The following is a 19,461-nucleotide window of genomic DNA, read 5'->3' on the forward strand; positions in this document are numbered from 1 at the left end:
AAAACAAACTTCCACACACATCTATCCTGCAACTAGTGTTCCTCGATTGAAATTTTGCCCTCTTATGTTTGTTGTCCAAGAAAGAGTAAGGATGCCACCAGTATTTAGTTTATCCAATCCATTTAAACATTTCAATTGAGTCTCCTCATAAGTGCCTAGTTTTCAAGTGCTGCAGTTTGCAGAAATTCAGTCTTTCATCATGAGAGTATTTTGTATCCTTCACTAATCTTGTTGCTCTTCTTTGCACCTGCTTCAACAGAGCTACATTCCTTCCTAAAATGAGACTGCCAGACTTGTACAGAGAACTCAAGATAGGAATGGTTATTAATGAAGATGGTAATAGTTATTAATGAAGTAATCAGGGTATTCTACTCCAACAAGACCTGGATAAATTTGGCAGATGGGATGAAAATTTTCAACTAAGATTTAAACAGTGGTAAAACTATCATACCATCAGAACTGCTAGCATAGATCTGAAGAAAGTGGGGACTCCATTACATTCACTTCGTAATTACCTGAATTACCATTCTGCTAATGCAGGGTTTCTCTACCGAGGTTCCGCGAGGGGGTTCCGTTTTAGATAGTCATTGGAAAAAAAAATTAATATCTTTTTTGAACTTCATGTGATGCTAGCGCTCACCGTGATGAACAGTGACTGAGCATCCCCATTAGCAATTTCGGTAGGGGTCTTTCAGCCCCGTATAGCTTAGTGGCATAATGTTTTGCAGAAGGCGGCACCAGTTGTTTCCCACATCGGTGCCTTAGTACTAATTGATTAGAGCAAGTTGAGGGAAAACTCACCATGGGGAACAAAATTCTTAAATCAGCTAGATGATTGTTGTTTCTCTCTTTTTCTCTCTCTCTCTCTCTCTCTCTCTCTCTCTCTCTCTCTCTCTTGAGCACATTAGGGAAAGTACTAGGGCCAAGAATAATTTATATCTGACCATCACAGTAACCATTAGTAGTTGTTAAGGCAAAGAAACTGGTTTTAATTTCAGGAAAGGAGATAATGGCAGCTTAATATTTTGCTGGTGGCTTTTCCAATGATGGTTTCAACCTGGGATTGATGGTTTCAACCTGGGATTGGAAAGGGTAGGTCTATATGGACTCTAGCAAATAGAGAGTAGTTAGTAAGTTCAAATATTCAAAAGCATGGTATGCCCTCAGGGCAAAATTAATTATTATGCAAAACATGTAAGTGTGTGGGGCTCAGATGACAAAGGGCATCCTACCGAAAGTCACTGTTACACAACAGGTGCAGCCATATTTCGCCTTGTAAAATCACCTTTATCCTTGTTATGTAAGTGGAAATATATGAATACTCACCAAGTTATATAACTTAGTTGTGTTTATATAAAAACAACCCTGCTTACAATTATTATAGTACAGTCTTTCTTTTTTTTGTTTTTTTTTCTGATCAACTACAAATGGATAAAAGCTGTACTGCTATTGTTTACTATACTGATTCAGCACTGAGGCAGCATATGCTTCATGAAAGAACCATTGGCTGGCACTTGTCATCGCTAATTAATAATGACACATGAAGTCACTAACTAAATAAAAAACAGCAACAGACAGTCCTCTGCTTTTCAGAAAAACTTTCTCACTCACTGTGGTCATAAGCCACGATCCCAAAGAATTAAGAGGAAAATCTTAATCAGTTATACAGAGTTGGTAAGGATTTTGGACTAAAGATGAATATGGCTAAAACAAAAGTAATAATGAACAAGTATGCCACAGAAAAGGATATAATGAATGAAGGAGCAGTAATTGAAAAGGTGGAGTCATATACTTATCTGGGACAAGTCATTAGCTGTAATAATGATAAATGGCTAGAAGTCAAGAGAAGAATAAATTTTGGATGGATAGCATTCAGGAAATATAGTCACATACTGAGGAGCAATATCCCAGTTTGTCTAAAACATGAAATAATGAACCAATGTATACTCCCCACCATGACTTATGGAAGTGAAACTTGGGCACTCACCAAAAGAATAGAAGAGAAGCTGAGAACTACACAGCAAAGAATGGAACGAATTATACTGGGAATCAGACTGTTAGATAAGATAAACACATGGATTAGGCAGCAAACTCAAGTAGTAGTAGTAGTAGTGGCACATGATGCAAGAAAGCAAGTGTAGGAGCTTATGCAGCATCAGCCAAAAAAAAAAAAAAAAATCACACCATTCCCTACAAATGCCTGTCCAGTTCCTCCTTAAATTTATTTAACCTATCAACTTCTACAACGACAGATGGAAGTTTGTTCCAGCAATTAACCACCCGCTGGCTAAAGGCAAATTTCCGCACATCTATTCTACATCTGTCCTTTCTTAATTTGAACTTATGTCCCCATAGGTTGGTAATCTGAACAAGTGGAAGGATCCCATCAGAATTCAGCGTGCTCAACCCATTCAAGGCCTTATAGACCTCAATCAGATCACAGCGCAGGTGCCTAGTCTCCAGCCACTGCAATTTGCAGAACTTAAGCCTCTCTTGGTAAGAGAATCCCTTCATTCCCCTCACCAATCGTGTTGCTCTTCTCTGTACACCCTCAAGCAAATCTACATCCTTCCTAAAATGAGGCCTCCAGACCTGTACGCAGTACTCAAGGCGTGGTCTGACCATTGCCTTATACAGAGGGACAATCACCTCCTTTTCCCTGCTAGCAAAATTCCTATATATCATTGACAAAACCCCATGACCCGCCCTAGCAGCCTGTCTGCACTGCTCAGAAAACTTCATATCTGACTGCACAATTACTCCCAGGTCTTTTTCATTTTCTACCACCTTAAGTGTAGTACCACACAGTTGGTACGTTTCTCTGCGGTTACTTCTACCCATATGCAGTACTTTGCATTTGTCAAGGTTGAACTTCAGTTGCCACTTCTTAGCCCATCTGCCCAAATTATCTAGATCCTGTTGCAGTAGCACACTGCCATTACTGTCATTAACAACCCTGCCAACCTTTGTGTCATCTGCAAACTTCGACATTAAGCCTGATATACCTTCATCAATATCATTGATAAATACACAAAACAACAGTGGACCCAACACCGAACCCTGTGGGACTCCACTAATAACATTAGTCCACGAAGAGCAGCACCCATTGATTACCACCCTCTGTCTTCTCCCACTTAACCATCCTTTTATCCATTGTAGCAACTTACCCTTAATACCATTCTGCTCCAATTTGTACAGTAGTCTTCCATGCGCAACAGTGTCAAAAGCTTTCCTGAAATCCAAGTATATGATATCAAAATTATTTTTTGCATCCAGTTCCTTTGTGACCACATCATAATAACCAATCAAATTTGTCAGACAAGACTTTCCCTTAACAAACCCATGCTGTGTTTGAATTATTGATGCAGTCTTATCTAGATGATCCTGCAATGCATCTTTAACCAGCGACTCCATTATTTTACCCGGAACAGAAGTTAAACTAACTGGTCTGTAATTACTCGTGTCACCCTTCGATCCCCCTTTGTGAATTGGGGACACATTTGCACATCTCCAGTCCGTGGGAACCTCCCCTGAGTCCAAGGATGCTCTCATAATTATGGCTAAGGGTTTGCTTAGTTGCTTTGCCGCCTCCTTTAAAATAACTGGATAGATCCCATCCACCCCAGGTGCCTTTCTTATGTTTAACTTCAACAATTTCTTCTCCACTTTGCTCTCAGTTATTACAAAATCATTAAGCACACTGCTACAATTTGATAACCTTCTTCCATTTTCAAATTGTAATAATTCCTCACGTGTGAATGTAGATGCAAAATACTGATTCAGTTTGTTTGCTATCTGAGCAGGATCATCAACAGTCGAACCATCGATGTCAAGTGGACCAATCATATTCATCCCCTTCCTTTTAGAGTTTATATAAGTAAAGAAATCCTTGCTGTTATTCTTAGCATCTTTTGCCAAAGATTTCTCGTAATCCGCCTTCGCCTGCCGAACCTCCTTTGTGACTTGATTACAGACTAGCTTATATCTGCCACAGGCTTCTGCGTCACCTGATAATTTATATGCATCCCAAGCATTTTTCTTCTCTGTCACGAGTCTCATTAGTTCATTTGATAACCATTTAGGCCTAAACCTTGAACGATATTTCTTAATCGGTATATAAAGTCTAGTCGCTTCCACGATTAATTCTTTGAATGCTTCCCACTTAGAATTTACTGTTTGTAACATCGTCAGTTGATCCCACTGTACAGAATTTAAAAAACTGTCTGAGACCACTGTACTCCCCTTTACGGAAGCAAAAACCCTTTCCTTTACCCCTGACGGTAGTTACCTCTTTGAGTAAATCCCACTTCAGCACACTGTGATCACTGCCACCTAGTGGTTCCTTTATCAGCAAATTCTTAATACACGAATGATCACTGCTGATAACCAGATCAAGAGTGTTACTTTCTCTGGTTGCCTCTCGAACATGCTGCTGCAGAAAACAATCATCCAATAACTCCACAAAAGTCTGACTAGTGTGTGAGTGACCAACCCACAAGTTCCAGTCAATATCTGGGAAGTTAAAATCCCCCATTATAAGACATTCTGATTTACTGGCCAACTCTATTTCTCTGTACAATTGTTCATTGTACTCATTCAAGTCATTAGGCCTATAACACACTCCTACTCTTATTTTTCCTTTCGCATTGCTTATCTCACACCAAACTGACTCAACAGAGCACTGTTCATCTATTTTAACTGGGTGCACTTCCTTTGATTTTATGTTTTTCTTAATTAACAGCATAACACCCCCTCCCTTTCTGTCCTGTCTATCCTTTCTGTACACATTGTACTCCCCAAATTCCAGTTCTGCATTCCTTATATCTGTGTGACACCACGTCTCTGATATCCCAACAATATCCGCCTTTGATGTCTTGACCAACACTTCAAATTCATCAAATTTATTTACTATACTTCTAGCATTGGTATACATGCAAGCATACATGCTCCTATGCCTATTCCTTGTTACCCTAACACATCCCATATACCCAACTATTCCATGATGACTGCCATCCGTCCCTGAAACCCCCAACACCCCTCGCTCCAGGTCGCTTCTTATTCTAATAGAAGTTGTGCAAGAATCACCTTCACATCTGCCTGCGGTTACTGTTAAACTATTAGTCTTTGTATCCCCCAAACTAGCAGTTTTCCGACCCACCTAACACTGCCTCGATAGCATCAGCAAATATTCTTGCACCCTTTCTATTTAAGTGTATCCCATCCCTGTAGAAGCAATCTCTCCTGTTAACAAGTACAGTCCAGGCTGAAAAAAATTCTACCCCTTGAGCCTTGCACAATCTTTCCAGGGCCGAATTGATCGACAAGGCTCTCATCATATACTCCCTCCTATCGTGTCTGGGCAGAATTGCAGACACTTTCAAATTCAACCCTAATTCTCGGCTTTTTTTCAACAGTGACCTGTACTTGTTGAGTAATTCCGCCGGTCTCCTACTCTTAATATCATTAGTGCCAACGTGTACAACTATATCACCTTTTGAGCCCTTGAAAGATGATATCCGCTCTACAACGTCATCAACCTTTGCCCCTGGCAGACATACCCTGGTCCTGTTCCACCTATCCTTTTTACAAAATATATTCCCCGTCTCCCTGACAATAGAGTCACCAACAATAACTAGTTCCTTTGGGACCAGCGCATTCTGCTTTGGAGATTGCCGCCGTGTTGCCCGATGCCCAGGAGTGAGCTCTGGCGTTGAGGTGGGCAGCTGAGAGCCTGATGGGCCCCTCAATTTAGATCTTTCGAGGGCATCCACCCTGTCCTTCAAACTCTCATATAGGCCCATAACAACGCTGAGTTGTCGCCTGATTTCCTTACACTCACATCGCGCACACACAAAGACATCCCCCATGGCAATATCATGTTCCGTTCCAGAGAGTTCGGCAAACATTTCACAAGTTGCACATTTTTTTAGGCTGTGATGCGTTGGAGAATTGCCCCCCTCAGTTCTCCCCCGATTCACAGCACTCCTGCCACTTTGTGCCCGTTGCTTTGCTGCTCTAGTCTGGGGCATGGTAGTTTAAATTAATAAAATCAATAAATTAAATATCAATAGTATTTGAATAGAAACTATTAAATAGAAACAGTGAAGCATATTACTATATAATTATGCGTTAGAGCTACCTAGCTACCTCAATTAGAAAAAATTTGAATTCCCTACCACTATATCCAAAAACAATGGCTACAAAATGGAACGAAATAACGGTTTTACCTATCGTAAGTAAAATCCACAAAAACTCTTTATCTAAATTAAAAATAAAAAATAACCAGCGTAACTATAACTATATGACTACGTATTAAGTACAATATAAAGTAACAATCATGTAAATAAAAGTAAGGGACATTCTTATCAAAACTAAAGAACTAAAATGGTCTTGGGCAGAACACACAGTGCAAAGACAAGATGACAGATGGACTTAGAAAATAACTGAATGGCATCCAAGAGGAGCTAGAAGAAAACCTGGAAGACAACAACAGAGATGGACAGATGAAATTCATGTTTTGTGGGTAGCAAATGAATGGCCATTGCACAAAACAGAAGGAACTGGAAAGTTGCTTTGAAGTTTTCTAAGAAGTGCTGATTACAACTGCCCAAATAAATTTCTATAGTGTAAAACAACTATATTATACCTGCTTGTATTCATTTTTAACTGGTTAGAGTGTACTATGTAATTTTTGCTCTTCTGAAGTGAAATCTTCATCCTGCCAACAAAGCAAGGGCCAATTTTTTTTCTTTTGTTTTCCTGTTATATGGAGCAGTGAGCAAGGTGAAAGAGTACAGTTTAAGTGTGAAGGAAAAATACGGAAGAGAAAAAAGAAAGCTGCTGTTTGCATGAGTTTTGTCTGCATTACCTCAATGGTTCATAGAATTTTGGACAACAAACATATAAAACTCACTGGGAGAATACAACACAAATGAAGGGAGATCACCGATTTTTTAAATTGAATAATCACTGAGTTACAGAATTTTTTATGTGAAAACATTTTTGGCAACACATACTAAATTTTTCGGACTAAACTAAAACCGATTGGTAATGAAAATGATGTCACTTCCTAAATGATGCTAACTCAGTCACTAACTTTGTTTTGGTAGAGTAAATAAGGGGTCTCATTTATTTATGTTGAGACTTTGATGGCTCCCTCGATTGGGCCCCTAGATCGGGGCCCCGGTGCAGCACATCCAAAATGCATCAAAAACAACAGTGGTCCCAATATTGATTCTTGGGGAATCCCCACTTCTTACATGAACCCAATCTGAAGAATAACCATTTATCACAACCCCCTGCCTTGAAGTCATTCTGCTATCCAAGGATTTTCCGTTATTCCAACCTGCTCCAGCTTATAAAGTAACCATTTGTGTGGGCTGAGTCAAATGCTTTGTCTAGTTCAGCCTTGAATTTATTCAAGCTGTCAACTTCCACAACAACAACAACAACAGATGGAAGTTTGTTCCAGCAATCAACCACCTGCTGGCTAAAGGCAAATTTCTGCACATCTATTCTACAACAATCTTTCCTCAATTTGAATTTAGATCCTCTCCGGTGCAGAATCTGAGAAAGAATCTCATCAGCATTGAGCGTGCTGTTATCTATAGGTTTTCTATTTCCTTTTCATTTATTATTTATTCATTTTATTTAATTTAATTATTATTATTTTATTCTTATTTTTTTTTGGCTGGTGCAGCTTAAGCCTTAGTCTTCCTTGCACCATATGGCCATTATTAATACTAATAACTTTCAAGTCTAAAGGAAAGTAAGGCCACCTGGAGTTGATATTATATATCCAATAATTTTAAGGGAAAACAGCAAGAAAACACACTGAACCCTTAAGACTGATTATAAGGGCATCATAACCAACCTGGTTAGCTATTTTGATAGTCACTGATGAGCTGGATATAAGTAATAATTTCAACATTGTTTACTTGGATTTCAGCAAAGCATTTGACTGAGTCCTGCATGGGAGGTTACCGTATAATCTGGAACATGTTACAATCACAGGGAAAATCCTTAGATAGATCACAGGATGGCTGCAGGGCAGGAGACAGAATTGTGATAATGAAGAGAGTTGGCCTCTTCACATTGGACTAGTACAAGAAGTGGGGCTCTCCAAGGTTCAGTACTGGGACTACTGTTGTTTTGATTTTCTTAAATTACATCAACTTGCTTGTAGATGTGTGGAGATAGGGAAGTCATAATCCCATTATATAAACTGCAATTATACAGTGGGATTATGACTCCCTACATTCCCTGTAAGAATTCCCTGTACACTTGGAATACTATGTTCAAGTATGGAGACCACAAACCTGAAAAAAAGACAAGTTTTTTAAAAGGGTCCAAAGAAGGGCAACGTGCCTGGTTAAGACTTCAAATATGTGGGTAGCTGACCTTCGTAACTAGGCACTTTAGAGGAGTATTTTAGAGAATTATGGATGTGTAAGTAGTCAAATGTGTAGTTTTTTTTTTGTCAATTAAGTATAAGCACACTAATTTATTTACTGTATTATTTGTTTACCTATTAAAGATAACAAAAAAAATCTAACGTTCACAAAGGAGAAAAAGATCCTAAGTTTTTTATATAGTAACTTATTTTTTTTTTTTTTGCTGGTACAGCAAGAGTCTCAAGCTTCCATGCACCACATGGCTAATTCTAATCGTAATACTCCAAGCAAGACAAATTAACTTGTCCACAAGAAAAACAGAATCTAAATATATTATCATAGCTCATTAATTTTCCACCTGTGGAACAGCAGCAACTATAGCTACTGTAATAATCATAAGGCCAAGAAAAAAAATATATATTTTTATATATATGAAAAAATAACTTAAATAAGTGAGAGCACACATGTGCTTGATATTTTCCTACATTGTATTAGTATTTAAGAATAAACAAGGAGTTACCTTTTATTCCATTGGAAGGAATTAGACTTTTGTGAATTATAAAATAATAAAACAAACTGTTGTTAAATTAATCTAAAAATAATTTTAAACTCATAACATGTTCCATGCTATGAGTTTAAAATGCCATGTCACTGCCTTTCTCATAACGAGTAATCCAACACCCCCATGATCGGCACGGCACACTCCAACCCGACCCCAGGAAATTCAAACCCCCGTGTAACCTCTAGTACTGGAAAACATTTTGTAAAAATCGCGAATCTAAACAGAAGTAAAATATTCTTAAGAGCAATAAAATTTATGATTAAAATCCATTGTTTTATTATTTTATAATTCATAAAAAGGAGGAGTTGATCAAGAAGAATTCCTTCCGACGGGATAAAGGGTAACTCCTTGTTTATGCTTAAATAAAAAAATAACATAAAAGCTTATTGTAATATTTGTTCTAATATTTCCAAATTTATTTAATAATCACCAATAATGTATTGTAGAATAATATATTATAGGTAATTAAAAATTTCTTGTTCTTAGTATAATAAAGAAAAAGTGCATATAAATCTGCATGTGTCCTGCATTTAAAAATGCAAATTATTACTTTTAAAAATTACTTGATTTATTAAAAAATGAAAGATAATATTGAAAGCCATAAGAATGCACAAAGCTTTATATTTATTTAAAATTAGTTGATAATATCGCAATTATGTAAAACTGATTTATTTTCTTACATACTGTTAACATTCTTTGCAGTTTAAGCATTTTGATTTTTTTTATTGCAAGAATAAAATACACAAAAACATGTATAACATGAATTTGTATATTATTTAATTTATAATAAATGCTATGCTAATTTATTTACTGTATTATTTGTTTACCTATTAAAGATAACAAAAAATCCAAAGTTCACAAAGGAGAAAAAGATCCTAAGTTTATTTTTTATACAATAACTTGTGCAAAATTCAAATAATTATATTTTAAGGGAATAAACTGTTTCCTTAAGAAATGAGAATAAAAGAGAGAAAAATCAATATTGCATATTACTATAAAAACAATTGCCTTACTTATAAAAACATATATAATATAACAAAAAATATCTTTCTTATTTGCTCAAAAGTTGAGCTTAGAGCAACACAACTGTGTTGTATTTGCTAAACACAAAAGAGCAGAACTTGACTTTTATGACATAACCGGGAGACCATTTCTGTTTGCCTTAGCAAGATTAGTGGCAAGATTATCTGATTTTTCCCCTGAAACTCATATATCATACTGCATGCATATTAAATGATCACTGCATATACCCAATTTAAAGACATGATATTACCGATGATTACTTGCATCCATGCTAAATCAAAACATTTTTCAATAGGCAGAGATGCAAGATGATCACATCTTCTGAAGTCCCCAGATGTGCAATCCTCCTACAGGGTATAAGAGAAATGGATTTCTCCATCATGTCTAACTTAATTGTCACTGCCTTTCTCATAACCAAATAAAAAAACAACAGTGCTCAGTTAGACCTGGTGTACCTTTGTGTCTCAGGTGCATCCGATGCTTTTAATGCTGTTTCCTTAATCCTAACTTGTCTTCTTAAAGACTACTATTCAACCTCCAGCCCATTCCTCTCCTGGTTGAATTCACTTTTTTGACAAAGGACTTAAATCAGAGGTGAGACATGTCATATCTGTCTCTATAAGGATTCTTCAAGGTGATCTGCTTATAACTGCCTAAAAAAATGATCTGGGACTTTGGTCAATCATTAATTCTACAGAGCATGCAAAGAACAATAAACAAGTGTAATCATATACAATTACTTCAACTCATTTGGCCTAGTCCTTCACCATAACAAATTCACACATCTTTTAATTATTGAAAAGGCCACTCCTTTCCTTCATGCATCTTTTCTTCACGATTCCGCGGAAGGGTCTCTCCTTCCCTTCTCAGACTAGTATTCCTTTCTTTAATTCAGCCGCACTTCACCTATGGAATCATCTCATGGGGTACCACCAGCCAAGAAAATCTTGCGAGAATCAACTCCATTCTCAATTGATGCATTCGAACTAACTGATGGAATGCATCAGTTAGTTTGAGATACAAGGAAGTGAGACTCCTCAGCATCTACCAACTGCTACAGAAAGCTGAGGCAGTCTTTGTTTACAATACATTGAAAATACCAGTTTCCCCCTCTCTTCAGATCCTTTTTCATAACCATGGAAGAAGAAATATCATACAATCTAAGAACTGAAGCCAACCTGAAGATTCCACTTTTCAGAAAAGCCATAGGTCAGAAAAGTATAAAATACAGAGGTGCTAAAACTTCCAGCAAAAATCAAAAATGTCACTTCACTAAATCAATTCAAGAACTACTAATTGAACACATCACCAGGGATGTCTGATTCAAATTACCTTCCACTCAACTCCTGGATTTTAAAAACACCAACATGGAAATAATGTACAAATATTAAAGGAAGCAGTTGGCAAATAGTTTGTAAATTACCGTGCACACATCTGTGATCATTTTTTCTTTTCTCATTATTTAATTGTAAAAATGTTCACAATGACATTATAAGCAGAGATGGTTTAAGAAGTCTTTTGTAAAGAAATGTACAAAAACTCCAATTTATTGATGTCTTTTCTGTTGAACATTACCTGTACAATTTCATTAGTATATTTTTCAATTGTATATTTGTATATTCATCGTTTTTTAAGGGAACACCCCCTAAAAACCCATTGGCTTATGGTTCTCCCTCCCTTTTTGCTGTTATCTCCCAAAAAAATGTAACATAAAATAGGGATAAATAAATTATATCTCTTTTAAACAATGCCTCTGTTCAAAATTTAGAATTCACAATGACTGGGACATCTATTCTGATCAAAAATTTTCTTTCATTTGAATTCTACTTTATGCCTAAATTAAGTCTCTTTTTGTCTGCACGCTCAAACAAAACCTAATCCACATATCAGATGGGTTTACCATTATATAAGATAAATCCATCTTTATCCCATTATGTTCTTTTTCATCTGGTAGCTGATGCTTCTTCCAACATCTCCTACCTTCTCTCCTCAGAATTCTGTTTTGAAGAGAAAAAGTATAAAATGTGGTATTAAGGTTGCCAATAATCAAATTATTTAAAATTTTGAAATATATCCCAATCTCCAACCTGATATCTTTGCAAATTACCTCTGCAGAATGTATATTTCATCTCTCTCAATCCTTTCAATTTGGGATGAAGATGAAATCTGATTTGCTCTGATAAACATCATATCATGTTGCTTTTCCTTCCTTTCGAAAAACCTGTTAAATCCCGACTGATTCTTCCCATATCAATCTAACATGTGGATTTATTGGATGATTGTTTTCTGCAGCAGCATGTTCGAGAGGCAACCAGAGAAAGTAATACTCTTGATCTGGTTATCAGCAGTGATCATTCATGTATTAGGAATTTGCAGATAAAAGAACCACTAGGTGGCAGTGATCACAGTGTACTGACGTGGGATTTACTTAAAGATTTAACTACTATCAGGAGTAAAGGAAAGGGTTTTTGCTTCCATAAAGGCGAGTACAGTGGTCTCCGACAATTTTTAAATTCTGTACAGTGGGATCAACTGACGATGTTACCAACAGTAAATTCTAAGTGGGAAGCATTCAAGGAATTAATCGCGGAAGCTACTAAAAGATTCATACCTATTAAGAAATATTGTTCAAGGTTTAGGCCTAAATGGTTGTCAAATGAACTAATGAGACTTGTAACAGAGAAGAAAAATGCATGGGATGCATATAAATTATCAAGCAACTCAGAAGCATATGGCAGATATAAGTTAATCTGCAATCAGGTCACAAAGGAGGTTCGGCAGGCGAAAGCAGATTACGAGAAATCCTTGGCAAAAGATGCTAAGAAAAACAGCAAGGATTTCTTTACTTATATAAACTCTAAAAGGAAGGGGATGAATCTGATCGGTCCACTTGACATCAATGGTTCGACTGTTGATGATCCTGCTCAGATGGCAAACAAACTAAATGAGTATTTTGCATCTACATTCACACGTGAGGAATTATTAAGGTTTGAAAATGGCAGGAGGTTATCAAATTGTAGCAAGATACTTAATGATTTTGTAATAACCGAGAGCAAAGTGGAAGAGAAATTGTTGAAGTTAAACGTAAGAAAAGCACCTGGGGTGGATGGGATCTATCCAGTTATATTAAAGGAGACGGCAAAGCAACTAAGCAAACCCTTAGCCACAATTATGAGAGCATCCTTGGACTCGGGGGAGGTTCCCACGGACTGGAGATGTGCAAATGTATCCCCAATTCACAAAGGGGGATCGAAGGGTGACACGAGTAATTACAGACCAGTTAGTTTAACTTCTGTTCCAGGAAAAATAATGGAGTCGCTGGTTAAAGATGCATTACAGGATCATCTAGACAAGACTGCAGCAATAATTCAGACACAGCATGGTTTGTTAAGGGAAAGTCTTGTCTGACAAATTTGATAGGATATTATGATATGGTTACAAAGGAACTGGATGCGAAAAATAATTTTGATATCATATATTTGGATTTCAGGAAAGCTTTTGACACTGTTGTGCATGGAAGACTATTGTACAAATTGGAGCAGAATGGTATTAAGGGTAAGTTGCTACAATGGATAAAAGGATGGTTAAGTGCTAGAAGACAGAGGGTGGTAATCAATGGGTGCTGCTCTTCTTGGACTAATGTTATTAGTGGAGTCCCACAGGGTTCGGTGTTAGGTCCACTGTTGTTTTGTATATTTATCAATGATATTGATGAAGGTATATCAGGCTTAATGTCGAAGTTTGCAGATGATACAAAGGTTGGCAGGGTTGTTAATGACAGTAATGGCAGTGTGCTACTGCAACAGGATCTAGATAATTTGGGCAGATGGGCTAAGAAGTGGCAACTGAAGTTTAACCTTGACAAATGCAAAGTACTACATATGGGTAGAAGTAACCCCAGAGAAACGTACCAACTATGTGGTACTACACTTAAGGTGGCAGAAAATGAAAAAGACCTGGGAGTAATTGTGCAGGCAGATATAAAGTTTTCTGAGCAATGCAGACAGGCTGCCAGGGCAGGTCATGGGGTTTTGTCAATGATATATAGGAATTTTGCTAGCAGGGAAAAGGAGGTGATTATCCCTCTGTATAAGGCAATGGTCAGGCCACACCTTGAGTACTGCGTACAGGTCTGGAGGCCTCATTTTAGGAAGGATGTAGATTTACTTCAGCGTGTACAGAGAAGGGCAACAAGATTGGTGAGGGGAATGAAGGGATCCTCTTACCAAGAGAGGCTTAAGTTCTGCAAATTGCAGTGGCTGGAGACTAGGCACCTGCGCGGTGATCTGATTGAGGTATATAAGTCCTTGAATGGGTTGAGCACGCTGAATTCTGATGGGATCCTTCCACTTGTTCAGATTACGAATCTAAGGGAGCATAAATTCAAATTAAGAAAAGACAGATGTAGAATAGATGTGCGGAAATTTTCCTTTAGCCAGCGGGTGGTTAATTGCTGGAACAAACTTCCATCTGTCGTTGTGGAAGTTGATAGGTTGAATAAATTTAAGGAGGAACTGGACAGGCATTTGGAGGGAATGGTGTGATTTTTTTTTTTTTTTTTTTTTGGCTGATGCTGCATAAGCTCATACATTTGCTTTCTTGCATCACATGCCACTACTACTACAAATATAGCACTGATGCTTGTTTGTTTGTTTCTGCAAAAAAAAAAAAAAAAAAAAAACATGGAAAAAAGAATGCCACTCCTAACTAGGATATTACTTAGACAAGTCTCTCTCTATAAAGCCAAAATTATTCTGTGTATGGCACATGTGAATTTTTCAGATTATTTTTTCCATTCTGTATTATATGATTTGTATTTAAGTCCTTTTATCACTTGTGGAAAGCTAAAAGTTAATTGATGCAAGGAATGAACAGTACTGTTAAACCAAGTATTGCGGTAGACCCCTGTCTCCTTTGACGATCTTGGGCCGGTCACTATGTTTCATTATATCTTAGCTTGCAGTTTAATTTGAAGTGACTAATGAGTTTTCTTATTTACTGGTCTTTGATTACCTGGTCTTACGTAGCCGCATTATACGAAGGCTGCATGTTTCAGTTCGAAACGTTATTAATAATTATTTTTTTATTTATTTATTAGTATACAAAGAATAAGCAACTGGAAAAAAAAATGATAGAGATCAAACGGGGGTTCTCTCCATAGGTGGTAGATGACTTTCATCAACCGGTGAAATACCACCACTTTGCTTATTGAAGGCTTGAAGTGGTGAAACCCATGTTTAGTCTCTAGAGCAAAGTTTCCGGCATCCCCCCCCCCCCATACTTCTCCTTCAACCCATGCACGGTACTAAGTACTATAGGTTTTGATACCTTTTGTGTTTGGGGTTTTCATAAAAAAAAAAAAAAACAAACAAACAAGCAGGACATAAAATGCACTTCCTCAACAAGTGAACATGTTCTACAAACCGTATTAATAACACTAGAAATAAAAATAAAATAAAATAACCTGTTAAATTCCGAGAGACACAATTTGTGTCATTTGCTTCCGGTGGAGGGAGAAATGACATATTCGAGTTTGCCGGTATTTCGTCAACCTCAATACTAAGACTAATTTTCAATTAACTCATTTGATATCTGTAACTAACAGAACTCATACAGCCATTGAATGCATAAATTTCAAGATTTAGAAATGGCATTGATAATTTTCACCCTTCTTGCTTAACTTTTACAATAAACACTCAAATTATACAATAGCACTACTTCCATAGTTACCGAAAGCATGCAGCAACTGATAAGACAACACTCACAAATAAAAATCTTAAATCCGAGAATAAAGAATACCCTAATAACATTTATAATATAATTTATGTTATTTTAACATAATACAATATAATAATATTATACATTATTATATATTATATTATTAATTTTTTTATGTAAAAATAGTTATATTCAGGGTACTGCAAAATTGTATAATTCCATATGATACTAACTAATCAAAACTAATATGCAACATATATTGCATTGTGGTAGGGAAAAGGCGCCTCCGGTGGTTTCCCACAAATGCGACAAAAAAAATAAAAATAACAGTACTGATTGTACTGTCAGTAGTACTGTATAATCAGTATTGTCAATTTTTCTCACCGCCCCCTCGCACGAGTGGAAAAGACCCGAATCCGAATCCCGTCAATGACATGAGGAACTTTAATGCGGTTTTTTCACTACGTGGCTGAGTTAATCGAATACAGGCAAGATTTTTTTCCACACAAACTGGGTTCTTTTTCGTTCAGTAAAACAGGCAAATCAGCAGGGAACACACCCAATATACAGACACAAAATACGGGTTTATGTAATCAATTACATAAAATTGGAGCAGAATGGTATTAAGGCTAAGTTGCTACAATGGATAAAAGGATGGTTAAGTGGGAAAAGACAGAGGATGGTAATCAATGGGTGCTGCTGCTCTTCGTGGACTAATGTTATTAGTGGAGTCCCACAGGGTTCGGTGTTGGGTCCACTGTTGTTTTGTATATTTATCAATGATATTGATTAAGGAATACCAGGCTTAATGTCGAAGTTTGCAGATGATACAAGGGTTGGCAGGGTTGTTAATGACAGCAATGGCAGTGTGCTACTGCAGCAGGATCTAGATAATTTGGGCAGATGGGCTAAGAAGTGACAATTGAAGTTTAACTTTGACAAATGCAAAGTACTGCATATATGGGTAGAAGTAATCCCACAGAAACGTACCAACTGTGTGGTACTACACTTAAGGTGGTACAAAATGAAAAAGACCTGGGAGTAATTGTGCAATCAGATATGAACTTTTCTGAGCAATGCAGACAGGCTCACAGGGCAGGTCATGGGGTTTTGTCAATGATATATAGGAATTTTGCTAGCAGGGAAAATGAGGTGATTGTCGCTCTGTATAAGGCAATGGTCAGGCCACGCCTTGAGTACACTGCGTACAGGTCTGGAGGCCTCATTTTAGGAAGGATGTAGATTTACTTGAGCGTGTACAGAGAAGGGCAAGATTGGTGAGGGGAATGAAGGGATCCTCTTACCAAGAGAAGCTTAAGTTCTGAGAATTGCATTGGCTGGAGACTAGGTACCTGCGCGGTGATCTGATCGAAGTGTATAAGGCCTTGAATGGGTTGAGCACGCTGAATTCTGAAGGGATCCTTCCACTCGTTCAGATTACGAATCTAAGGGGGCATAAATTCAAATTAAGAAAGGACAGATGTAGAATAAATGTGCGGAAATTTGCCTTTAGCCAGCGGGTGGTTAATTGCTGGAACAAACTTCCATCTGTCGGTGTGGAAGTTGATAGGTTGAATAAATTTAAGGAGGAACTGGACAGGCGTTTGGAGGGAATGGTGTGATTTTTTTTTTTTTTTTTTTTTTGGCTGATGCTACATAAGCTCATACACTTGCTTTCTTGCATCACATGCCACTACTACTGCTACTACTACTATTACGGGTAACCCTAATATAACAATAATAACAGTACTGATTATGCTGGATAGTTATTATTATTATTTCTCCCTGATTGGGGGTACCACCTAGTGACGAGTATTGCTACCAAGTACACAGGGTGGTTGTTGTTACCTCTGGTGTTACTGTTGGTCGAGGAACTCTGACTATCCTACAGGTGTTCAAGATTGCTACATTCCGGAGTTCTTTGTAAGTGTTCGTTGGGAGAGTTCTTTGTAAGTGTTCGTAGGATCTTTGGAACCATACATGTGGTTGACACGATGATCGGGATGGTCGTTACTTGTTGCATATGCCACATCTCTTTGATCTCCTGTCTTAGGTTGGTATACTTCCTGATTTTTCCTCATAGGTTTTCTGCAGGTTGCGGGTGTTGGGTACCGCTATGTCAATCAGGTAGGTAGACTTTTCCTTCTTGTGCACAAGTGTTATGTCCGGTCTCTTGTCCGATCCGTTATTATGGCGCGGTCCCAGTACAATTTGTGGGGTGGGGTCTCTAGTACTGGGGTTCGTACTTGTAGTGCAGTACAATTTCTTCGATCAACTGGTATTTCCTTGCAAGCTTCTAATGTATTATCCTGACTACCTGGTCGTGTCTATGAGTTCACTCATAGACACGACCTGGTCTGGGTGATCATCTTGAATCCCGCGGTGATGTGTTGGATCGTTTCTGAGGTAAGGTGGCATTGCCCACACGTGTCATCGAATACTCCAGGCTCCTTGGCGATGTATTTTCTGTAGTTCCTGATGTTGATTACCTGGTCTTGGATGGTGAGTATGAATACTTCAGTCTTGGGGGAAGAGCGTCCCGCTCGTGAGCCATGCATTGGAAGCAATTTTATCTATGTGATCCTGATGGAGATCCTTGTAGTGTCTGCCATGGAGTGTCTTCTCTGCCTATATTTCTAGCTTTGTTTGTACCTCCTGGTTGTGGGGACTCCTCGCTTAGGTTGAATGAGGTATATCGCTTGTCTGTCTTCCTTATAGCCTGGTGGAATGCTGCTCTGTATGTTTCTGGAAGTAATCCTTCAGGTTAACTATCACTGTCTTATGTTGCTCAATGACGTCTATCAGGCCCCTTCCTCCTTCTTCCCGGACAATTGACAGTCTCTCCACGGCAGATTTCGGGTGGTGTTGGCGGCTGTTGTCATCATTGTCCTTGTCATTCTCGGGAACTGGAAGCAAATTTGCAAGAGGTAAGCCTTTCATGGCACGAGGAACTATTTGTTCCCGTCACAAATCTCGTTGCCCTTCTCGTTCCAGTAGTTTTATATCCTTCATAAGATGAGGCCTCTGTACCTGTATCACACCAATACTCAAGGTGTGGACTGACTATTGCCTTATACAAGCTATCCATATTCCTGCTAGACATATTCCTGTAGAACCCATCAAATGCTCTGGCAACCTCCTCTCTGAACAGCTCAGAAAACTACATATCTGATTGCACAATTACCCCCAGAGCCTTTTCATTGTCCACTACCCTGAGTGTAGTACTACCCAGTTGGTAGGATATTCTGAAGTTACTGATTCCCATATACAGTAGTTTGCATTTGTCAATTTTAAACTTCAGTTGCTCTCTCTCTCTCTCTCTCTCTCTCTCTCTCTCTCTCTCTCTCTCTCTCTCTCTCTCTCTCTCTCTCTCTCTCTCTCTCTCTTCAATTGATCTGCAGAATGTTTTTAGATCCTCTTGCAGTAACAAGTTGTCATTGCTGTTATTAACAACCCTGCCAACCTCCATATCGTCTGTAAGCTGGATAATTAAGCCTAATGTACCTTTCTTCATCAGCCTCAACCTACAGAGATCACCACAGATAAAAGTTGATAATACAACTAACAAACTGGTAAACCAGTTAAAATACCTTGGCATCATCTTTGACCCTGACCTATCATTTCAACACCACTTGGAGCACATAAGATCAAAGATTAAGAATTACTCTGCACTGGTTGTCAGAATCCAATGCGGATCTACAGCTGGTGGACTTGAGAAGATATTCCATGGAAAAAATTAAATGGGACAAGTTTAAGATTTTCTAA

General features: G+C 37.9%; 1 protein-coding gene across 1 annotated transcript in view; it reads right to left on the reverse strand.

Moving 5' to 3' along the window:
- The window catches only part of LOC150086853 (dnaJ homolog subfamily C member 2), a 451,294-nt gene extending 435,598 nt beyond the window's left edge, over positions 1-15,696 (reverse strand). The window contains exon 1 of the mRNA XM_090371629.1: positions 15,443-15,696. Within this exon, the coding sequence (XP_090227755.1) occupies positions 15,443-15,503 (61 nt within the window). The 5' untranslated portion in view covers positions 15,504-15,696. The remainder of the gene's footprint in view (positions 1-15,442) is intronic.
- Positions 15,697-19,461: the final 3,765 nt, after the last annotated feature.

This window comes from Mastigoproctus giganteus, chromosome 4, assembly GCF_048544385.1.
Source record: "Mastigoproctus giganteus isolate SK-2022 chromosome 4, ASM4854438v1, whole genome shotgun sequence".
Lineage (NCBI taxonomy): Eukaryota > Metazoa > Arthropoda > Arachnida > Uropygi > Thelyphonidae > Mastigoproctus > Mastigoproctus giganteus.